General features: G+C 41.8%; 1 protein-coding gene across 2 annotated transcripts in view; it reads left to right on the top strand.

Moving 5' to 3' along the window:
- The window catches only part of LOC116977478 (uncharacterized oxidoreductase ZK1290.5-like), a 115,774-nt gene extending 92,145 nt beyond the window's left edge, over positions 1–23,629 (top strand). Inside the window, exons 7-8 of one of the 2 annotated variants that reach the window (XM_033027935.1) lie at positions 12,571–12,667; positions 22,299–22,417. In XM_033027935.1, coding sequence (XP_032883826.1) covers positions 12,571–12,666 — 96 coding nt within the window. In that variant the 3' untranslated portion in view covers position 12,667; positions 22,299–22,417. Of the gene's footprint in view, positions 1–12,570; positions 12,668–22,298 lie in introns of both variants that reach the window. The other variant, XM_033027934.1, reaches the window with a different exon arrangement.
- The last annotated feature ends 1,737 nt before the right edge of the window (positions 23,630–25,366 follow it).

The following is a 25,366-nucleotide window of genomic DNA, read 5'->3' as shown; positions in this document are numbered from 1 at the left end:
TGAATTGGCAACGTTTCGGGTCGGGACCCCTCTGCAGACTGATTATAGTAGGTGGGAGAAAGCTGGAAAAGTGGTGGGGGTAGGACAGAGCCTGGCAAGTGGTAGGCGGAAGCAGGTTAAATGGCTTTGCTTGGCAGATGCGTGGACAAAGGCTAGAGATTTAAAAAAGGAGACAAAAAGGTGTAAGATAATGAGAGAAGAGGAATGAAATGTGAAGCTAGAGGAAGAGATATACGTCCTTGTGCACATTAATTGAATCAAGCATACAATCAGATACAAAAGTAAATGCGCATGTCGCAGTGCTACCTTTTATTCATTATCTTTGCACCATTTTGTCTTCAGTACATTATATATCCACCATGTTATTTTATCAAGTCTTTGACACAATGTTTGCATGGAATCAACCAGATTCTGACAGTTTCCAAGGATTGCAAGACATTTCTGAGGATTGTGAGCCGTTATGGGCGTGTATCTGAGGAAGGTAGAAGACACAAAAAGTTGGAGTAATTCAGCGGGTCAGATAGCATCAGCTATGAGTCCCATTGGCAACTCAAAACCCACAGAATTGGAGTTGATGCAAGTCATCCACGATACGGTGATTGAAGAAGAATAGTAGTAATTGGGGAACTATTGATAGGGAGATGGATATTATTCACTTCAATCAAGAGTATGTCCCAAAGCCTATGTATTCAAGAGAGAGTTAGATATAGCTTTTAGGGCTAATGGAATCAAAGGATATGGGGAGAAAGCGGAAACGGAATACTGATTGGGGATGATCAGCCATGATCACATTGAATGGCGATGCTGGCTCGAAGGGCCGAATGGCCTACTCCTGCACCTATTGTCTATTTTTCTATGTCTATGTTTACCTACCTGGTGCCTGATTTAATGATAGTGCTGGAGAGGGATGGGAACGATCCAGGAAGGAGCAGTGTATACAGACATCAGAGTGTTCCAACAGTTGGGCTCAGAGCACGGGAAAGTGGTAAAGAAACAAACTTAAAAACTCCTTAGCTGGGAAAATAGTATCTTTAATAAGATGAGTAAATTAAAGGCGTGAATAGAACTAAATAGGTAAGATCTAGTTGCCATTTTGAAATGTGATAGCAAAGTGACAAAGATTGGGAATGTAATAATTAACTTTAGGAAGAGATGGGCAAAATGGAAAAGAAAGTAGGTTAGCCATGATAACAAAACATGGGGCAAAGACAGTGGCAGGAATGAATCTTAATTAAACAAATCTAGAAGTGGAATTAAGAAATAGCAAGGGTCAAAAGCTATTGCTCAAAGTTGTATAGAGGCTCCCAAACAGTAGTGGTAATACAAAATGTAGTATAAATTAAGAAATTAGAGATGCATGTAACAACGGTAAAACAATGTTAACAGTGGATTTAAAACGACATATAGACTGGGTAAACCAAATGAGCAGTACTAATGTGTTCAATTAATTAATTAACAGTTGCTTTAGATTACCATGTCGAGCACAGGCTATTTTAGATCCAGTCTTCTGTAATGAGAAAGGATTTATTTGTCAACCGGTAGTTAAGAGTTCTTTTGGGAATCGTGACTACAAGATTATATAGTCTATACTAGACTAAGTGGGACCCGTTGGGTCCCAGCATCACACGGGAGGGCTGGTCCCCCAAAGCAACATTCCACCTCTCCACCAATTCCAATATTGGTGGCCAGTGGGGGTGGGCTTTCTGGAGTGCTAGTATGGGTTTTGTGGGCTGAAGGGACTTGTTTCCAGAAGGCTAGTATGGACATTGTGGGCCGAATGGATTCTTGGGCTGGCGGCTCAGTCACTCAAGCCTGTTGTGCTGGCAACACTCACTCACGGCTGGTGGGCTGGCAGTTGACTCATGGCTATTCCTTGAAATTCCATTTCAAGCAGGGTGCAAGGCCACCAAATTCAAGTGCAGTTTCTTACCACTTCAAGCAGGGTGCAAGGCCACTAAAGACAGCGAGTCGCGTAACAAAGACAGTTTTCCTTGGACAGTTTTCCAATAAATAATCTTGTTTCGAATTATGGACAGTTTCCATAATATAGATTACTAAAAGTCTGATCTTGACCACTTCCTGTTGTTCTGCATATTGATTTTAGAAAAAATGCTGCCATTTACGGCTGTGATTTTTGGCCATATTACTCAGAATCCCCCTCCGCTGCGCAGGACAAGAGGATATTTCCCATCGATGAAAAATAAAAGAGTTATTACTGTTTAAAAAATGTTGAGATTCTCTCTCCTGAAGGCCACACCCCTTCCGGAGAGACTATAAATCCCGGAAGTGTTGAGTGCCTCAGTCAGGCTCTGCAAGATGGAGGAAGCGAGAGGGCCACCTCTCTCAGTCTGAGCTGTGAATAACACTGAACACATGTCTACTAAACTGTGAGTGTTGTTTTACTGACCTTGAGTGCCCTTAATGTGGTTTGAAAATGAAAATGGGGTTGGTTTGATAAAAGCACAGCAAATGGTTGGTGCTGATTGGTTTGAACTAAAGCACAGCAAATGACTGGTGGTGGTTGGTTTGAACTATAGCACAGCAAATGGTTGGTGGTGTTTGGATAGAAATAAAGCACAGCAAATGGTTGGTGGTGTTTGGATAGAAATAAAGCACAGCAAATGGTTGGTGGTGGTTGGTTTGAAATAAAGCAACGATTAAAAGTCTAAGTGTTTAAGAAGGAACTGCAGATGCTGGAAAATCGAAGGTACACAAAAAAGCTGGAGAAACTCAGCGGGTGCAGCAGTATCTATGGAGTCTAAACTTGACAACTTCCTGTTTGTACTGTATATTGATTTTAGATGAAACGCTACCACTTATGGCTGTGATTTTTTATTTTATTTTTTATTTTTTAATTAATAGTTTTTTATTGGAGGGGAAAAAAAAATTCACAGTGCATCTGATGTATGGCATTACATTTTCCTCCATTTTGTTTTTTATAAATAATAGTAATAATAATAATAATATAAACAAAATAACCCTAATCCACCCTCCCTAAACACCCCTTGGCAGCTTATTTTTTCACAATCCAAATATATCACAAAATGAAATGCACTTTTTAACAATAATAAAGTAACAAAACAGAATAAAGGCGGATCCCCACTTACTGTCAAGTGCCCTCAGTCAATAGGTAGTTCCTTTAGACCCTCAAAGTATGATAAAAAGGGTTCCCATTTCAAATAAAACTTTTTCACAGACCCCCTCAATGTGAATATAATCTTTTCTAACCTTAAAAAAAAACATGACGTCTTCCAGCCAAGCAGCGGCAGATGGAGGAGTGGTAGATTTCCAGACCAGCAAGATTCTTCTACGGGCCAAAAGTGATGTAAATGTAATGATATCAGACTGGGTTGTATTTAAACCCAAGGTTTTATCTGTTACACCAAATACAGCTACAAGCGGGCAAGGTCTCACTGTCATCCCAAGGACTTCACTGATGGTTTTAAAAACCACTGCCCAGTAGTTAACAAGTTTGGGGCAAGACCAGAATGCATGAGCTAGATTGGCTGGAGAGAACGAGCACCTGTCACAGCCAGCGTCCGTCCCTGGATATATGTTAGCAAGCCTGGCTTTGCTTAAATGAACCCTGTGTAAAACTTTAAATTGTATGAGCCCCAATCTAGCACATGATGACGAGGGGTGGACTTTTTTCAGCGCTTCTGTCCAGCATTCCTCAGACAGATCCATACCAAGGTCATCCTCCCACCTAGCTTTAACTTTGTTCAGGTTTTGATCTCCTAAATACATCAATTGAGAATATACTGCAGAGATCAGTCCTTTATTTGCAAAGGTAAGAGTGAGTTTATCCAACACTGTGACAGGAGGGAGATCAGGAAAAGAAGGAAATTTTTTCATGACAAAGTGGCGAACCTGAAGATATTTAAAGAAATGATTATGTGGGAGGCCATGTTTTTTGTGTAGGTAGTCGAAACTATCAAATATGTTGTTAGTGTATAAATCCTTAATGCACATAAGACCATTCAAACCCCACTGTCGAAAGGTTGAGTCAAATGTAGAGGGGGGGAATAAATGGTTACTATGAATGGGACCCAGAACTGAAGCTGATGTAAGCTTATAATGGCAACGAAATTGGTTAAAAATTTTGATGGTGGATAGTACGACAGGGTTGGATGTAAATCTAGAGGGTTTCAATGGCAGGGAGGAATATACTAAAGCTGGGAGAGACGAGGAGTAACATGATTGTGATTCAAGCAGACACCAGTCTGTATCTGGTCGGTGGAGCCAGAATAATATCTTTTGGATATTGGATGCCCAGTAATAATTAATAAAGCTAGGAAGGCCCAGTCCACCTACTTCACGACCTCTTTGGAGAGTGCACTTATTGACCCTTGGAACCTTGTTACCCCATATAAAGGAGGTTATAGATTGGTTAACTGAGTTAAAAAATGACTTGGGTAGGAAAACCGGCAAACATTGGAACAAGTAAAGAATTCTGGGAAGTACAGTCATCTTCACTGACTGCACTCTCCCAGCCATAGTGAGTGGCAGACTACGCCATCTCTCAAAGTCAGCCTTCATTTGGCTAACTTGAGGCATGTAGTTAGCTGCAAACAGGGATGTGAAAAAGCGGGTGATGTGTATTCCTAAATATACAAAACCTTCTTGAGATATGGGAAAGGGCAGGGTTTCCTGTTGGATCTGTAGGGCTAGGTTGATGGGAAAGCATTTGCTTTTTTGGATGTTTAGTTTATAGCTGGAAAAAGTCCCAAACAAGGACACAATTGCAGGGCCACTGGCTGTAAGGTCACTCACATAAAGAAGAAGGTCGTCGGCATATAGAGACACACGATGTTCCCTGTTTCCTCTCCTAATGCCCTGGAATAATGTAGTTGACCTAAGTGTAATAGAGAGGGGCTCAATTGCAATCGCAAAAAGAAGCGGAGACAATGGGCAGCCTTGACGAGTGCCACGTGTTAATTGAAAATAATCAGATCGCAAATAATTTGTCTGTACACATGCTAAGGGTGAATGATATAATAGCTTAACCCAGGCTACAAATATTTTGCCAAATCCAAATCTCTCCAAGACTCTGAACAAATATGGCCACTCCACTCGATCGAATGCCTTCTCCGCGTCCAAAGAGATAACAGCCTCTGGGCGCGGAGAAGCACTGGGCGAATAGACCACACTGGCCAATCGGCAGATATTAGAAAAGGAATGACGATTTTTAATGAAACCTGTTTGATCTTCTGAGATTATTTTGTGAAGTTGGCAAATTTTCTAAACGGCAAGCCAGCGCCTTCGCCAAACTTTTTACATCTACATTCAAAAGTGAGATGGGGCGGTATGATCCACATTGAGTTGGATCCTTGTCTTTTTTAAGAAGAAGTGAAATAGAAGCCTGTGAAAGAGTGGGGGGTAATGAACCTTTTTCCAAAGATTCTTGAAACATTTCTAAAAGAACAGGTGTGAGCTTATCCTTAAATTTCTTATAAAATTCTAATGGGTAGCCGTCAGGGCCCGGGGTTTTACCACTCTGCATCGCCATAATGGCATTATTAATCTCTTCCTGCCCAAGGGGTTGGTCTAGATTTTCTGCGTCTTCTAATTCCAGAGTGGGTATTTCCAAATCGTCTAAGAAAGTTCCCATATTCATAGTATCCAAGGGGAATTCTGAGGTGTAAAGAGAAGAATAAAAGGCTGTGAAAGTATTGTTTATTTCTTTTGGATTGCTTGTTATGTCTTGGTGTATGCCTCTTATCTGAGGAATAAGCCGTGACGCGGATTGACGCTTCAGTTGGTGAGCCATAAGCCGGCTCACCTTATCACCATATTCATAATAAAGACCACGAGTCCGGAGAATTATTTGTTCTGTTTGATTAGTAGATAAAAGATTGAATTTCGTTTGTAAATCAGCACGGCTTTTGTATAATTGGGTGGTGGGTGCTTCAGAATATTGCCTATCCAGGGTCAAGATGGATTTTAACAGGGTTTCCATTTCCTTCTTGCGTTCTTTATTGGCGTATGAAGTATAAGATATGATTTGACCTCTTAAGTAGGCTTTTAAAGTTTCCCAAATTAAAGAGCAGGATACGGACTCAGTTTTATTAATTTCGAGGAATGTGTCTATGTTAGCTGATACAAAACTGCAAAATTTTTCATTGGAAAGCAAAAGGGGGTTGAGTTTCCAAAGAGGTCGTTCTTTAATATTTAAAGGAAAGCCTAGGTCCAGTATCACAGGTGAGTGATCTGATATTACTATAGCAGTATATTCAATTTTCTTAACCCTAGGAATGAAGGGGCTGTCTATAAAAAAATAGTCTATTCTGGAAAAAGAATGGTGAACATGAGAAAAAAAAGAGAATTGTCTAGCAGTTGGGTTCAGAAATCTCCAGGGGTCCACATAACCATTTTGTTGCATAAACAATGAGACGGTCTTTGCCATACCAGAAGGTGTCCCCTTAGAACTAGACCTATCAAGCAGTGGATTAATAGCACAGTTCAGGTCTCCCGAAAAAATTAGCTGGTGCGTGTTCAGAACGGGTATTAATGACAGAACCTTATTTGCAAAGTGAACATCATCCCAATTAGGGGCATAAACATTCACTAAAATGACAGGCTTTTGAAAAAGACACCCGGAAACTATAATAAACCGGCCATTAGGGTCACTGACTACGTCAGATGGTGTAAACTGTATTCTTTTGTTGATTAATATTGCCACACCCCTGGACCTACTATTAAATCTGGAGTGAAAAATCTGACTAACCCACGTTTTACGCACTTATGATCTTGCAGTCTTAAGTGAGTCTCTTGTAAAAGTAGTATATCAGTTTTTAGTTGTTTTAGGTGAGAAAAAACTTTAGCTCTTTTAACCGGACCATTAAGCCCCTTTACATTCCAAGATATAAACCTCACAGGATTGCCTCCATCAATATCACCATTAGCCATATTTCAAAATATGATTCAAAAAATACATACAGCGTCTGCCATCCAGAACCACGCGAAGGCTGCATGTGAGAGCCCACAATGGGGGGAGGAAAAAAAAAAGAGAAGAGAAAAAAGCAAAAAAAAAAGAAAGTCGAGTGCATTTGTAACAATCAAAGAATGAGCTGCCATTACCCCAAAACCTTTCCCTCATCCCCTTATAATAAAAAAAAAAAAAAATTTAACCCCCAAAAACCTAGATCTTCTCCCCCGACTGAGGATGATCGCAGGCATTACAAAACAAAAAACTTCCGAAGTGTTCCCTAACTAAAATTTTTGATCCAATTGAGGGTGGCTCCCTTCTTTGAAAGTTGTACAGTCATTTATTCTACTTTTAAGATATATAGGCTAAAGATAACCCTGGACAAGCAAAGCATTACGAGAAAGAAGGAAGTGAAAATTGTATCCCAAAGAGTAATCATAGACATTTACATTTTGCTGGCTAAAAGTCCTCGACTCACTACCCAAAATATGTAGCATTGCAGTTCAGCTCAGTCGAATTCCACAAATTAAACTGAAGAATAAACAAATCTTCCAAAGATCACCGCCGCAGGAGGCCGTGCCATGGATATCCTAAAAGGTCATTGTTCTTCACGGCTGTCACCTCCACAGCGCGAGTAGTAAAACTTTTTGGCAGTCTCTGGTGTATTGAAATAGTGCTTTTTACCTTCATGAGGTACCGTGGGGTACCGCAAGGCTCAGTGCTGGGACCCCAGCTATTTACAATTTATATTAATGATCTGGATGAGGGAATTGAAGGCAACATCTCCAAGTTTGCGGATGACACTAAGCTGGGGGGCAGTGTTAGCTGTGAGGAGGATGCTAGGAGACTGCAAGGTGACTTGGATAGGCTGGGTGAGTGGGCAAATGTTTGGCAGATGCAGTATAATGTGGATAAATGTGAGGTTATCCACTTTGGTGGCAAAAACAGGAAAGCAGACTATTATCTAAATGGTGGCCGATTAGGAAAAGGGGAGATGCAGCGAGACCTGGGTGTCATGGTACACCAGTCATTGAAAGTAGGCATGCAGGTGCAGCAGGCAGTGAAGAAAGCGAATGGTATGTTAGCTTTCATAGCAAAAGGATTTGAGTATAGGAGCAGGGAGGTTCTACTGCAGTTGTACAGGGTCTTGGTGAGACCACACCTGGAGTATTGCGTACAGTTTTGGTCTCCAAATCTGAGGAAGGACATTATAGCCATAGAGGGAGTGCAGAGAAGGTTCACCAGACTGATTCCTGGGATTTCAGGACTTTCATATGAAGAAAGACTGGATAGACTTGGCTTATACTCGCTAGAATTTAGGAGATTGAGAGGGGATCTTATAGAAACGTACAAAATTCTTATGGGGTTGGACAGGCTAGATGCAGGAAGATTGTTCCCGATGTTGGGGAAGTCCAGGACAAGAGGTCACAGCTTAAGGATAAGGGGGAAATCCTTTAGGACCGAGATGAGAAGAAACCTTTTCACACAGAGAGTGCTGAATCTCTGGAACTCTCTGCCACAGAGGGTAGTTGAGGCCAGTTCATTGGCTATATTTAAGAGGGAGTTAGATGTGGCCCTTGTGGCTAAAGGGATCAGGGGGTATGGAGAGAAGGCAGGTACAGGATACTGAGTTGGATGATCAGCCATGATCATATTGAATGGCGGTGCAGGCTCGAAGGGCCGAATGGCCTACTCCTGCACCTATTTTCTATGTATCTATGAGTGACCTGGAGCCGGGCAGGATACTGGAGGCCAAACCGAACCCCTTTATTGTAAAGCAGGGATTTTATTTCCCTAAAGGTTGCACGTTTTCTCCCCAGCTCCACGCTGAAGTCCTCATAAAAAAACACCCGGTGCCCTCGGAAGATCAGCTCCTGCCTCCGTTTGGTGATGATACGATGTTTATCGTGGAAGTAATGAAAGAGAACCAGGAACGCTCTTGGCTTAGAAGGCTTGATATTCGGGACGTCTGTTGGTATAGGTCCAATTCGGCGGGCACGCGAAAGCATAAGAGGTCTTGGGAAGAAATCCGCCCCCAGCACTTCTTCAAAAAACTCAGTTATAAATTTAACAGGGTCCGAGCCTTCCATCTTTTCAGGAATCCCGACCACCCTTAGGTTGGATCTCCGCGACCGGTTCTCGAGGTCATCTAACTTCATTTTCAGGAGTGTGTTTTCACTCTGTAATGCAGCTATAGCAGATTCGGCACTCGCCAGTCTGTCACTGTGGTCATTCAGGCCATCTTCAACCTCGCGAATGCATTCATCATGCAATTCGTGATAGGATTTAACTTGCTCCAGACTGGTGTACTCCGGCGACAAAGCCACTTCAAGTTCTCTTTTTAGGGCAGAGTTAATTGCTTGTGTCATATCAGCAAGGAGTGCTGAACGAAGCCTCTCCAAATCCTCTGGTAGTTCAAGGCCAGCTTCCAGGAGCGGTGCAAAAGCTGCAGCACTCTTGCTTGAGATTTCACTGTCTTCTCCCCCGGTTTTAGTTCGACGGCTCGTTTTACTTACTGTTTCAGATGCTTAATACTGCCTTGAGCCCTTCATAGTGTTTAATAGTGGGTTATCTCAAAAATATAGCAAAGATAAACGTGTAGACTTGAGCAGTAATCGGGAGCCACGCTCACACACAGCTGTTCAACCCATGTTCAACCCGGAAGTCATGGCTGTGATTTTTGGCCATCTTACTCAATCCCTCTCCGCTCATCAGGTGCAGAGAATTCTTCCCATCAATAAAAAATAAAAGTGTTATTAGTGTTTTAAAAATGTTGAGAATCTCTCTCCTGTCAATCACGCCCCTTCCGGTGGGAGTGGGGATGGGATTATAAAACCCGGAAGTGTGGGTGTGGCTCAGTCTCTGCAAGATGGGAGAGGGAGAGGTCACGACTCTGACTGAGCTGTGAATCAACTGAACACATTGAATGTCTACTGAACTGTGTGTGGTGTTTATGTGGTGTTTTATGGTGGTTTCACCCTGCTTGAATTGGTATGAAACTGCATTTGAATGGTGGCCTTGCACCCTGCATGAAATGGTATGAAACTGTACTTGAATTTAGTGGCCTTGCATCCTGCTTGAAATGGCATGAAACTGCACTTGAATTTGGTGGCCTTGCACCCTGCTGTAAATGGCATGAAACTGCACTTGCATTTGGTGGCCTTGCACCCTGCTTGAAGTGGCATGAAACTGCACTTAAATTTGGTGGCCTTGCACTTTGCTTGAAATGGCGTGAAATTGCACTTGAATTTGGTGACCTTGCACCCTGCTTGAAGTGGCATGAAACTGCACTTGAATTTGGTGGCCTTGCACCCTGCTTGAAATGGAATGAAACTGCATTTGAATTTGGTGGCCTTGCACTCTGCTTGAAGTGGTCGAAAACGGCACTTGAATTCGGTGGCCTTGCACCCTGCTTCAAGTGGTTGGAAACTGCACTTGAATTCGGTGGCCTTGCACCCTGCTTGAAATGGAACTTCAAGGAGTAGCCGTGAGTCAACTGCCATCCCACCAGCCGTGAGTGAGCTGCCAGCACATCAGGCTTGAGTGACTGCGCTGCCACCCCAAGAATCCATTTGACCCACAATGTCCATACTAGCCCTCTGGAAACCAGTCCCTTCAGCCCATAACACCCATACTAGCGCTCCAGAAAGCCCCCCCGCCACCGGCCACCAATATTGGAATTGGTGGAGAGGTGGAATATTGCATTGGGGGACCAGCCCTCCCGTGTGAACATGGGACCAACGGGTCCCACTTAATCTAGTTTTATATAAAAACTTAGACCAAAATTTGAGTTTGAAATCTGAATTAAGCAAAATACAAAGGCTGCAGGCAAGAGCTGGTTATGATGGATTAAAAAAATACATTATAGGTAAACTAGCTAGGCTAACATTGAAAACATTAATATATTGATTGCAATTTTAAGGGGAAAAAAGGAACAAGACAAATGCTCCAGACATTATTATCAAGAAAAATAGTATTTGATCAAACGAAAAGGTATAATGTTGCCAAGAAAAGCAATGAGCCTGAGAATTGGGACCATTTCATAATTCAGCAAATGAGAAGCAAAGCATTGATAAGGAAAGGGAAAATATAATACGAGTGTAGTCAAGTGGGAAACAAAACAGACTGTGAAAAGCTTCTGTAGATATATCAGTAAAGATTGGCTGAGGTTAATAAACCTACGAACCTACTTTACATCCAAGTCATTTATGTATGTCACAAACAACAGGGTCCCTGCACAGATCCCAGCGGAACTCCATTAGCCACAGACCTCCAGCCTGAATATTGTCCTTCCACTACAATCCTCTATGATCTCTCACCAAGAAAGTTCTAAATCCATAAGAGTAATGTGCTATTAATCCCATACATCTTCTGGATCAGCCTACCATGGAATACTTTATCAAATGCCTTACTAAAATCCATGTAGACAACATCCAGTGCCGTATCTTCATCGATTACCTTCCTTCAAGTTAGTAAGACACGATTTGCCGTGTACAAAGCCACGCTGACTATCCCTAATTAACCCGTTCTCTTCCAAATGGAAGCAAATCCTATTCCGAAGAATCCTCTCCAACAGCTTTCCTTCTACTGACGTGAGACTCTACGACCTGTAATTCCCTGGATTTATTGTTGTGATAATAATGACAATAGAATTCACTGGAGAACTTAGCTATTTCTTCTGTTGGTGAACCCCAGAACAAATAGGCACAACTTCAAAAATTAAAGCTCATCTATCAAGACAGATTTTCCAAATAAATGGCAATGAGAATCTGAAATTTCCACCCCAGAAGGCTGTAAATGCCCTCTGGAGAGTGGGTAACGTGTACGTTTTAGATCACGTGAGCTAACTGAAATGGATCAGGATTCAAAGGGCCGGATGGCTTCCACCTGCTCTGGTGTAACCACTGGAACAGAGCATTCAGTATCCGTGATGTACAGAATTACTGCCACAGAATGTCAGTGACAATGAGCACAGAAGGTCAATGCAACGGGGAAACAGAGTTGACCGTGCGATGTGTTAGCAATAGCAAATTGGAATCACTGATACAAAACATTTGTACTGTGGAAAGTGAAACATTGGAATTAGGATTTGATATCACAACAGAGATGTTACTGCACAGGTGGAATCATTTATTTTCCTATTCATATTTGCCTGAGCCAGTCATATTTCTTCACTGCGGAGAAGGAACATGACAGGCTTTTTGCATCAGTTGTAGACTCAATCACCGGTAGATCAGTAGATCATGGAGAGCAGACTAGAGTGAGCCAGTAAATCTCTGTGAGCTGTTAATATTTCAGTCCACTTTCAATTGATAGCAGGATCCAAAACCGTGTGTGGGGAATGGCAAGCAGAAATCCATATCCTGCCTTTGAGTATGATGGACCTTGTTTTGTCTAATTGTGTTTTCTAATTGTACTTTAAAGTTTTTTCACAGCAACCCGCATTATTTTAATGCATTTTTGATAAATTACCTTAGCATGTCAACATCATTCTCTGTAGAATTTGCTTGTTGAGCAGAATTTCAGATTATTACTTTAAATAAGTGAGCTGATGTTTCTCCATTGTTTTATGCCACTGAGCTGCTAGCTTCCAGGTTCAAAAGAAACTTACTATTCACTACACTATTCACTATACCTGATAGGTATTCCACTTTTCCCTTGCGGAGGATGATGTTGCAGGTTTAAATGGAATGCATGATGGTCGGCATGTGGCCTGGGATCCTTCAAATATTGAATAATGTATGGCAACATTTTATTTATACTTAATAGACAGTTTCTTAATAGATATCAGATGTTCTTTCTGGAAATGTGAACTTTTGTTTTATGTTGGGATATATTATGAAAATACTTTAGGGAATATATCTAGCCGGAAAAGGTACCGAGAAGATTGACAAGGATGTTGCCAAGCCTAGAGGGTGTGAGCTACAGCGAGAGGTTGAATAGGCTGGGACTCTATTCCTTGGAGCGCAGGAGGATGAGGGGTGATCTTGTAGAGGTGTATAAAATCATGAGAGGAATAGATCAGGTCCTCTTGCCCAGAATAGGTGAATCGGCGACCATAGGTTTAAGGTGAAGGGGAAGAAATTGAATATGTATCTGAGGGGTAACCTTTTCACACAAAGGCGGGTGGGCGTATGGAACAAGCTGCCAGAGGAGGTAGTTGAGGCAGGGACTACCCCAACATTTAAGAAACAGTTAGACAGGCACATGGATAGGGCAGGTTTGGAGGTATATGGACCAAACGCAGGCAGGTGGGATTAGTGTAGTTGGGACATGTTGGCCGGTGTGGGCGAGTTGGACCCAAGGGCCTGTTTTCACACTGTACAGGGAATTTTCATGAAATTGGGATGTGATGACTATCAGGAAGTAACTCCATGACTTTATCAGGAAGTAAGGCGACAAATTCATCACATCCCAATTTCATGAAAATTCCGTGTACACAATGTACACAAGGAATTTTTCATTTCACATTTCTGTTTTAGATTTAAATAGATATTGGCTAATATTTTATTAACTCTGCATGTCCTGTATACAGTAGATTATAAGAGTTATTTCCATTTACATGGGCTTACCATTTCATTGAACCAAATTTTTAACGTTAAAATACCTTTGCTTACAAAGAATTGGATTGGCTAAATGAAGCACTGATTATCTAAACATATAGAGAAGATAAATTAAAACAGAAGACAATTTCAAAATGTAAAATAAGTAAATGAAAGTCACCTAAATAATGGAAAGCATGATATAAAGCCAAAATGTGCACATGTGGTAAAAGTAAAAAGAAAAACATTCAGGATGATCACCCTCAGAAACATACAAGATCTTATCAATACAGGTAAGTCAGTACCTGTCACTGTGTATTTCTGTGTAGGAAGGAACTGCAGATGCTGGTTTATACCGAAAATAGACACAAGAAGCTGGAGTAACTCAGCGGGTCTGACAGCATTCCTGGAGAAAAGGAATAGGTAATGTTTCGGGTCGAGACCCTTATTGCTGAAGAAGAGACTCGACCCGAAACATCGCCTATTCCTTTTCCACAGAAATGCTGTCTAATCTGCTGAGTTACTCAAGCGTTTTGTGCCTAACTCAGCTTGATTTGCTTATTGACAGATTTTAGAGGCCACTTATGATATGCTGCTGATTGAAGCTTTGGACCCCAACATTTATGTGGGATATTTGAAAGATAGTTTAAAATGAGAACGGTCGAAATTCATATTTAGAGATGTTGCCAGATCCACTGAGTTACTTCAGTGTGTTGTGTATTTGTTTAGATAAAAACAATGCTGGGCTTAACCATGTAGATTGTAAGGTGGCATTCTCCTGTACAGCTTGTCTTCATTAGACCCAGTAGCAAAGATGTAGCAGATGACTTGTGCAGCGTGGAAACAGGTCCTTCAGCCAAACCTACTCCCATCTGCCTGCATGTGGCCCATATCCTTCTAAACCGATCCTATCCATGTACGTGTTCAAATATTATTTTTTATGTTGTGATAGTACCTTCCTCAGCTACCTCCTCTGGCAACTCATTCCATATACCTACCACCCTTTGTGTAAAAATATTGCCCCTCAGTTTCCTATTAAATGTTTCCCCCTCACCTTAAACCTATGTCCTCTGGTTCTTGATTCCCCTATATTGGGTAAAAGACTCTGTGCATTTGCCCTACCTATTCTTCTCGTGAACTTACACGCCTCTGTACGATCACCCCTCATCCTTCACCATCACTCTCTGCTTCCTTCCATGAAGCTGACTTTTGATCCAGTCGGCTAGCTCTCATTGGATCCCATGTGATCCAACCTCCCAGAGCAGCCTGCCATGCTGAACCTTGTCAATTGCCTTGCTGAAATCCATATATACAACATCTACAGCTCTGCCCTCATCAACCCTTTTGGTCATAACCTCAAATTCATGTGACACACGATCTCCCACCTAGAAACCATGCTGACTATTCCTAAGCAGCCGTTGCCTATCTTAAAAAAAAACACCTCCTTTAAAAAAACTCAACTATCAAATTTATTTGAAAAAGTAATTCTGGCACATTTTCCCAATTTTACTCTTGGTCCTTAATTAATGCAGAATGGCATGATACTATCTCTCTGCATTCATGCCTTATTCAGCATTCAACCATTATGGCTCAGATGAAAGCAGAGAGCAACAGTACAAGTAGCAAGAAACTCCTTCCATCTCCGATTGCTGATTGATGCTGAAGATAATAAGATGTAGATATGAAGAGAGATTTGTAATATAAAGGCTTTGCTCACCAATGCAGAGAAGACAGAGTGAATTTTTAGTAATGATTTTTAAAACTGCAAATTATTTTAAAAGGGTAGGACTTTTTTTGGTTGGAGACATGGTGACAAGGGAGTTGTAAATTTGAAATGTGCACCAAGGAGGGAGGTTAGGAGTAATTTCTATTAATACCATACAATAGAACTTTATTTATCCCAGTAGGAAAATTGATCTGTCAACAGCCATAAAAACACAAAATGCATGAAACCTGAAATATAAAATGAAAGTGAGGATATCGGAAGTAGTAGAGGCTTCCAAACTCACTCTTGCTGCAATCCATTTTAGAAGATTTGGCTTTAGTGGAGTTATACCCATTCTTTCCACAAAGGAAGATAGTTCTTGGAGATCTCCAAACCCCAGTAGTTCCTCAAGGTAGTCTTCTCAGCCAAACCACCTTTTGTGCTTCATCAATGACATTTCCAACCGGAACTGGGCTAATGTAAGAAGTAACATTCTCATCGCTCAAGTTCCAGGCAATGGCCATCCCTAATAAGAGATTGCGTCACCAACTATCCTTGACATTAAGTAGCATAACCATCACTCACTCCCCCACTATCAACAACTCCAGGCTCACCACTGACCAGAAACTCAACTGGAACAGTCACATAAGTATTATGGCTACAACTGTAGGCCAAATGTTGGATATTTTTCAGCAAGTAACTCATCTTCAGATACTCTTAAGTGTTCAAGAAGGAACTGCAGATGCTGGAAAATCGAAGGTACACATCAGTCTGAAGAAGGGTTTCGGCCCGAAACGTTACCTATCTCCTTCGCTCCATAGATGCTGCTGCACCCGCTGAGTTTCTCCAGCATTCTTGTGTACCTTCAGACACTCTAACATCTTTTCACAATCTGCAAGGTGTTATCTATGTGTGTGACAAGAGCACTCTACATTCCTGGATGCGTGGAACTCAAACAATACAATACAATACAATACAATTCAATTTATTGTCATTTGGACCCCTTGAGGTCCAAACGAAATGCTGTTTCTGCAGCCATACATTACAAACAAATAGACCCAAGACACAACATAATTTACATAAACATCCATCACATCGCTGTGATGGAAGGCCAAAAAAACTTATCTCTCCACTGCACTCTCCCCCCCGATGTCAGAGTCAAAGTCAAAGCCCCCGGCGGGCGATGGCGAATTGTCCCGTGGCCATTAAAGCCACGCCGGGTGATGCAAGGTCGCACACCGGGTCTTGGTGTTAGAGCCCCCGGCGTGCGCTCGCAAACTCCCGCGGCCATTCCAAGCCGCGCGGGGCGGTGATGTAGGCCCCGCTCCAGGAGCTCTTCAACCCCGCAACTCGGGCGGGAGAAGTCGCCGTTGCGGGAGCCCCGACAAGCGGACTCCCTCCAGGGACCCGCGGGCTCCCGGTGCCGTCCGCCAAACCCGCAGTTGCAGCCACCGAATCTCCAGAGGTCGGGCCGCAGCAGCGTCCACCACAGCTCCACCCGCTCTGGACTCGGCCAGCTCCGCGACGGTGAGGTGAGTAGTCGGCACCACAGCCCCCGGTCTTCCTGTTGGAGGCCGCTCCTCGTTGCAGCCCCAACGACAACGGAGACCCGACAAAGAAAAGATCGGGTCTCCCGTGCAGGGAGAGATTTAAAAGTTACCCCCAACCCCCCCACACCACCCCCACCTCCCCACACACATACCCCAACAAAAATAACAAAAACTACATAAAAACATAGACATAAAATAATAAAAAACGCAGACGGACTGCAGAGGCCGCTGCTGACGAGAGTCGCGCCGCCCAACAACTGTGAAATGTGACACCATCCGGAAGAACGCAGTGCACTTATTTTTCACCTTTCTCCACCGTAGGCATTCACTGTCTTGACCATTGGTTCACCCAGTCGCAGAGTGTGCCAACTGCACAGTGCACTGTAAGAAAGAGGAACAGATGCCAGGCAACACCAGTGCCTAAGGCCACACTACTAACCCCGCAGCAAACTGAACTGGCAGTGAGTTATCTTTGCTGGGTATCAATCCTTGACCTTCTTACCCAAAAGCATTGTGGAATATTTTTCATCACAAGGGCTGCAGCAGTTCAGAAAGGTGTCTCACCCCTACTTTTTTTAATGACAATTAGGGATGGTAAATGAAAAAAACAGCCTTATCAGCACCTGATAGAGACTCTGCCACACAACACAAGAGACCTGGGTTCGATCCTGACCTTGGGTTGTGCGAGTGTGGAGTTTGCACGTTTTTCTCAACTTGAAACGTCACTCATTCCTTCTCTCCAGAGATGCCTGTCCCGTTGAGTTACTCCAGCATTTTGTGTCAATCTTCCTGTGACTGCATGGGTTTCCTCCAGGTGTGCCGGTTTCCTCCCACACCCGAAAGACGTGAAACTAGTGTGATGTGTCAGCTTGGTCTCGGGCAGAAGGACGTACCCATGCTGTATCTTTTAATCAATTAATCAAATTACATCTCATGAAAAACATAATCTTTTTGTGTCAGATGTTTTAGGAATTCCTATAAGGGATTACAGTATTAAATTTCTTCAGTCAGTTTTCCTTTTTATCTTTAAGATAGTTAATTAGCTTCTGCTAGCTAACCATTGAATCAAATAGTAGGTGGTAGGAGGAGATTGCAGCTGACTGCGACTGAAAGTAAAATAATATATTTCAGTTTAACGGTCTGTGTGAGCAACATCCTGGACTCTCTTTGAAGGTATCACACATGCTGATTTTGTTTTCTAATCTTGATTATTGGTTACAAAAATAAAGATGGAAAATGTCTCCAGTCATTATTTAATTACTTTTTTTTAAAGTATAATGTAAATCTGTCAGATTAGGTTAACATTTATATGACTTTAGGTTCTCAGAAAAAAATGATCCATTATGTGATTAAAACACAATAACGTACGTTTGATGTAATATGTGAACCACACCCATGGACCGTGGGTTTATTTCAGTTATGTCTTGTCTCGATTCCAATGCTTCATTAAGAGTATGCAGTAACTCAGTCTGCTAACATCCTGCCTTTATCATGTCAAGGACAATATGTGAAAGAAGCCACACCTAAACTGTTACAAATGAACCTTAAAGTTCACACGTTTGTAAACTACAGTTGGAAACAATTGGATCAGCATATGATACCCTCCCAAACAAACAGTAGAATGATTATGTTGAGGAAGGAACTGCAGATGTTGTTTTAAACCGAAGATAGACACAAAAAGCTGTAGTAACTCAGCGGATCAGGCGGCATCTCTGGAGAAAGGGAATAGGTGACGTTTCGGGTTGAGACCCTTCTTCAGACTGGGAGTCAGGCTAAGGGGAAACGAGAGATATAGAGAGATATGGACCAAATGAATGAAAGATATGCAAAAAAGTTAAAAAGTGATGACGATCAAGGAAATGTAGAGCCCACAATGGCCCATTGTTGGCTACGGGCTAGGTGATAACAAGTTATATAGGCTGAACCTCAGCAGGACGACAGTGACAATGACTAGGGTGAGGGAGAGACAGAGAGGGGATGCAAGGATTACAAAAATTATTCTAACACAGGGAAACCTGGGCAGGACCTTCACAGTGAATGACAGGGCCCTCGGGAGTGTTGTAGAGCAGAGGGATCTAGGAGTGCAGGTACATTGTTCCCTGATGGCGGCATCACAGGTAGATGGGGTTGTCTAGAAGGCTTTCAGTACATTGGCTTTCAATCAGGGTATTGAGTATAGAAGTTGGGATGTTATGTTACAGTTGTACAAGACATTGGTGAGACCACATTTGGAGTATTATGTTCACTTTTGGTCACCCTGCTAAAGAAAAGATGTAGTTAAGCTGGAGAGAGTGCAGAAATAATTTACGATGATGTTGCCAGAATTTGAGGGCCCGAGGTCTAGGGAGAAGTTAGGCGTGTTAGGACTTTATTCATTGAAGTGGAGGAGGATCTTATAGAGATGTATAAAATCATGAAAGGGTTAGATAGGGTGAACTCACAGACTCGTTTACCCAGAGTAGGACAATCAAGAACCAGAGGACATAGGTTTAAAGTGAAAGGGGAAAGGTTTAATAGGAACTTGAGGGGTAACTTTTTTCACACAGTGTGTGGTGAGTATTGGAATGAGCTACTAGAGCAGTTAGTTGAGGCAAGTAGTATAACAATATTTAAAAGACATTTGTATGGGTACATGGATAGGAAAGGTTTTGAGGGATATGGACGAAGCTTTTCACTGTACCTCAGTACATGTGACCTCAGGCAGGGTGGTTCCTTGATAGACCAGTTTTTGGCTAGGAACAATGTGATCCCAAGAGATGTATACATGGTTGAGAACTGTGGAACTTTTAGTGGAGGAAGGATGGGGGCAGAGGTTGGAAAGCAAGAGGCGGGTGGAGTATATGTAGAAGTTACCTAAATTAGAGAATTCAACACTCATACTGCTGGGTTGTAAGCTACCCAAGTAAGTTCAGACCCAACCCGGACTATAGATAGCGACTGGCTATCTGCCGCCATACACGGCAGTTCTCCTAAACAATTCCCAGCACTCCCTCAGCCCACTGTCTTCGCCTCTTCCTTTCTTCTTCCCGCCCCCCCACCCTCACATCAGTCTGAAGAAGGGTCTCGACCGGAAATGTCGCCTATTTCCTTCGCTCCATAGATGCTGCCTCACCCGCTGAGTTTCTCCAGCATTTTTGTCCACCAAGTAAAATATGAAGTGCTCTTCCTCCAATTTGCCTGTGGACTCACTCTTGCACTGGAGGAGGCTGAGAACAGAAAGGTCAATATGGGGAATGGAAATGGTAGTTAAAGTGATTAGAAACTGAGAGATCCAGTAGGCCTTGGCAGACCAAGCGCAAGTGGTCAGCGAAACGGTCGCCGAGTCTACACTTGGTCTTGCCAATGTACAGGAGCCTACATCGGTAACACCGGATGCAATAGATGAGGTTAGAGGAGGTTTGTGTGAACCTCTGTCTCACCTGGAAGGACTGTCAGGATCCCTAGAGGAAGTCGAGGGAGGAGGTATAAGGACACCTATCTATTTTCTCCAGAGATGCATCCTGATCTGCTGAATTAGTCCAGCATATTGTGACTATCTTTGGTATAAACCAGCATTTGTAGTTCCTTTACATTACAACTATTTGTAGTATTCAATTATATTTATATATTTCTTGTGCAGTCATTGAGCTAGCTTGTAGTTTATCACATGAGTTATGACAGGAATGACACACTGGATGTATTATATTCAAAGTTATACGTACGTATATTTGTTGTCAGGCCATTAATTTTGAGATTAGTAAAGTAGGGAAAGGAAAAGAAATGTTTTTTTCAAAAGTAATCAATATTGTCAAAAGTGTAAACAATATTGAATTTTGTTTATAGAATTAATCAGTGTGTGGGTAATTTTGGCAAAGTCCCATTTTTGATTTAAATTGCCCTGAAACAATAAAGTGGAGAGAAAAACTGTGAGAACACTCAAAATACGGTTGGATGTGAAAATGGAATATGCTTTAATGTGAAAAGCTTCATAAGAGTAGAAGTGGGATTTTGGTATCTTTGATTATTCTCACCTTTTTTTCCCTTTGGCCTGAAATATTTGAACTTTATTGCTGTTTTCTTTATTTTAAGATCCTTAACAGACTAAACTTGTGAATACGATGGGAAAATTAATTGAATTGACAGATCGCATGTTAAACATATACGTTTCAAAACTACATATTAAACATCTGACAACATTAAAAATACATGGCAAACCACTGGTAAAGAGGTTATGAAATAAAATGGTCCCAGATAGTCCATTTGTTAATTTTATGATTACCTACAAAAATATATTAACCAGAAGGACAGAAGAGACTAGTTTTTTCTCAAATCTAACATTTGCAAAGTGCTGGAGAAACTGTAGGTCAGGCAGCATCTGTGGACAGATGATGTTTCGGGTCGGGACGTCACCACCCATAAAGCATGACATAAATAGGCTAACATATTTACGTTTACCTGAGTAAAAAATTGAGAGATTGGTAGATGTTCCCATACAAGATAAACACAAAATGTGGAGTAACTCATGCTACTACTCTGTCTAGCAACCTCATGCTACAAGTCTGACTAGTGTCCCTTTTGACATTTTGTCCCTTTTGACAATCTGAGGAAGAGTCTCGACCCGAAGGGTCACCTGTTCCTTCTCTTCAGAGATGCTGCCTGTCCCGCTGAGTTACTCCAGCATGTTGTGTCTATCTTCGATTTAAACCAGCATCTGCAGTTGCCCTTCCTACACATTTTGTCCCCATACAACGCTAGTCTTGACATTCCCAAAGTTGCTTGGAAAAGTGATTCTGCTGTTCCACAAAGTGATACATGGTAAAAAAATATGCATCACGATTAACGATTTCTGCTGTCGCCTTCCAAAATTGTACCCAAAAAAGCATTCTTAAAGTATAAATCAAGTCCAAGATCATTGTCCTGGATACCTCTGGATTGTAATTTGGGTTTGCTGTTGGTACATCCGATTCCAAAAGTCCTCTATTCACTATAGTTTTCATACTTCTTCTATTTTGGACACTATTACAATTCATTATTTTCATATATTTTGTTTGAACTGTGTTAATTGTGATCATTGATAATGCCTTTTAGATTTGGTCTCAATTCGTTCGTCAGCCAATAATTTAATGGAGCCACCCATATCTTGTGCAGATTTAGCTTGCACTAAATTAAGATGGCAAAGTAAGACTGACTGACATAGAAAGTTATAACCCAACAATATCAGATTAATCACTCTGACCAAACTTCATAAAATAGTATTTACAGGCTGACATGAATAGAGAATAATAAATTGAAAATCGAATCCTCAGAGGGTTACTGGCAGCAGTCTTCATTGGATGACAAAAATGCGAGATGAAATTCTTCATCTTTCAAAGTTCCTCAATTCCCTAGGTCCATGAAAATCAAAAGAACCCATGAGTGTTGAGCTATCATTTTTATGAGCATTAGGATTAAACTGGTCATTTGGGATTAGATGATACACACACAGTGATTCAGCTAAATTATAAATAACAACACCAACTGTGCAACATAGATCTTAAACTGTGCAACATGGCATCATATTGTTCTGATACTCTTGGCTGTAATTTGTTTTACAGGTGTTTGATTTTTCACTCAGTGGGGAAGATATGGTATCCCTAAATTCACTTAAGAATAACAGCAACATTATTACACTGACATTCCCTTTATGGAAGGAGCATTGATCTCAAACTGAACAATCCACTGCCAAGAATGGTCCCTCAGGTGAACATGCTCTATGGATGTTAAGACACTAACGTTGACTATAACCACTATGACCACAATCATCACATGGTTACTGAAGATTTACAGTATACTTGTCACACTTTGTTATGCTACTTAGAGAACCTACTTGGATTGATGCTACTCCAGGAAAATCTCATCAGCTGTTTGTTCCCTCAAATGGAAGGTCATTTCTGTTGTTGAATGTACATTAATTCACATTTATAGCACTGGGTGATTTGCTTTATGTCCTCGTTTCATTTCATCTCATCTTTCAGTAACTCTCCACAAAATGTGGTCTCATAAACAGATGGAACTAGAAGAGTCTTGCTACAATTCTCCCCCGTACAGGCGGACCCTGCGTTACTGGGGGGGGGGGGACTGAACCGCAAAGCTGTCCACGCATCAAGAAACCTGGATTTAAAAAATGAATTTTATGTTGATTTACCTGCTTCCCCCCCCCCCCCCCCCCCCCAGCACATTCCATGAGAGCAAATGTTATTCTGTCTCAAATTTTCAGGTGCTGATTTGTGAAATTTTTGGCGGGAAATTTCATTAACCCTGTAAGGTGGGGTGGTCGCCTGTACCTGGAAATATGCTATTAAGAAATTGAAAATGAACTAAGAAAAGTAGCTCCTTAACTTCTAACCTGAGTTAAATTTTTAATTTAATTTAACTAATTTATTGCTTTTTTGAATGAAATATTCCTGAATCTTAACCTTGCATCAGTACAGAATTTTTAAACCTATTTGCTATTTATTTCATTAGAACCTCTGAGATATGGTTCTCAAAAACAAACATAGATAGTACCGGTAATTCCAAATTATTTAATCCAAACAAGCACATCATATCAAAAACCAGCGAGCCAGTAATAAAATATTATAATCCTGGATTAATTACTTGAATTATTAGTGTTTATATGTAATTGTTTACATGAAGTTTATTACATTCTATGATAGTCGCAATCTATTCTCTGAGGGAAATCTACTGAGAGATTTGATAACCACCAAACACGATGTCAAATTAACAATGAATAAAACGGTGATGAGCGTTTAGTTTGAATTCTCTTGCTGGAACTGAAAAGTCACTCGCGGCTTTCACTACTACATTTGCAGAAGACGTATAAACAGGAATACAGATTGTTAATTTTAAATATGAATATTTTGTATTGTTTGAAGTTCCAAACTTTTATACAATACAATTCAATTTATTGTCATTTGGACCCCTTGAGGTCCAAACGAAATGTCGTTTCTGCAGCCATACATTACAAACAAATAGACCCAAGACACAACATAATTTACATAAACATCCATCACATTGCTGTGATGGAAAGCCAAAAAAACTTATCTCTCCACTCCCCCCCCCCCGATGTCAGAGTCAAAGTCAAAGCCCCCGGCGTGCGCTCGCAGTCCCGCGGCCATTCCAAGCCGCGCGGGGTGATGGTGTAAGGCCCCGTTCCAGGAGCTCTTTAACCCCGCAACTCGGGCGGGAGAAGTCGCCGCTGCGGAAGCCCCGAAAAGCGGTCTCCCAGCAGGGACCCGTGGGCTCCCGGTGTTACCGTCCGCCAAACCCGCAGTTGCAGCCACCGAATCTCCGGGGGTCGGGCCGCAGCAGCGTCCACCACCGCTCCACCCGCTCTGGACTCGGCCAGCTCCGCGACGGTGAGGTGAGTAGTCGGCACCACAGCCCCCGGTCTTCCTGTTGGAGGCCGCTCCTCGTTGCAGCCCCAACGACAACGGAGACCCGACAAAGAAAAGGTCGAGTCTCCCGTGCAGGGAGAGATTTAAAAGTTACCCCCTCCCCCCCACACCACCCCCACCCCCCCACACACATACCCTAACAAAAAATAACAAAAACTACATAAAAACATAGACATAAAATAATAAAAACGCAGACGGACTGCAGAGGCTGCTGCTGACGAAAGTCGCGCCGCCCACCGAAAAAATGACAGCAAAGTGAGTTCTAAGTGACATCTGCAATGACAAACTGCCTCAAAATCCCTCCAGAATATACGTTATTTTCATAATGTTGATGGTTTCTTTGTTGGCAGCCCCTTTATTGACAGAATGAGCATGCTCTACCTGATTATTATGGATTGTGGTCAATTTATATATGATCCTTATGCTATAATTCTGCTCTCACCTTGGGTACCCAAGCCACTATGCCAGGACAGTCCAAACACTAACACACAGAGAATGAGCTGCAGTCGAATGGTGCCAGTCAACAGCTAGACAGATAAGTCACTGGCATGTGGCCCAGAAATTGGTCTGCTCATCACTGGTCCGTCAAGAGCTGCTTCCCAGAATTAATCACACCCTGCAAATCACTGTTTTACAACAATTGTGAATTAAGGTGCTAAAGCAATAAAATTAAAATACTTATTTTTGATCAGGTTCGTCAACATAGAAATAGAACAAAAGGATTCATGGTTTTTGGTTGGACTTATTCCTTGGTCTTTTATCTATAAATGCATGGGATGCATTTGCGGCCGTGATAAATATACATTTATTGGAAAGTAAAGAGGTACTGAGTATATAACATTAATTTTCAAAATTTGAAACTGAAGAATCCACAACTCATGGATTGAAAATGAGCCCGTCTGCAAGGTGTGTCCGACGGGCTTCTGGACTCAGTTAAAGCCACATTCACTCACATTCTTTTGTGTTTCAGAAATAAGTATAATAATCATAGTGACAAGTACTGAACAATATACATTGTTCTTTGATGCCAGAATTCAGTGTTATCGGGTTTAAATATGCTGCTATGCTTCCAACCCATGCTCTACCCAATATTAACTGTTTTCTATGCTACTGTAAGACTGGCATCACTTTGTATCAAACTAATTCATGCACATTTTTAACAAGCAAAAATAAAAAGCCGGATGATTTTTGAGAATTTTGTACTTGCTGTGTTTTTTTGCCATTGC

Source organism: Amblyraja radiata, chromosome 10 (assembly GCF_010909765.2).
Source record: "Amblyraja radiata isolate CabotCenter1 chromosome 10, sAmbRad1.1.pri, whole genome shotgun sequence".
Classification (NCBI taxonomy): Eukaryota; Metazoa; Chordata; class Chondrichthyes; order Rajiformes; family Rajidae; genus Amblyraja; species Amblyraja radiata.
The sequence above is the reverse complement of the archived record's forward strand: the minus strand, read 5'-3'. Positions and strand labels throughout refer to the sequence as shown.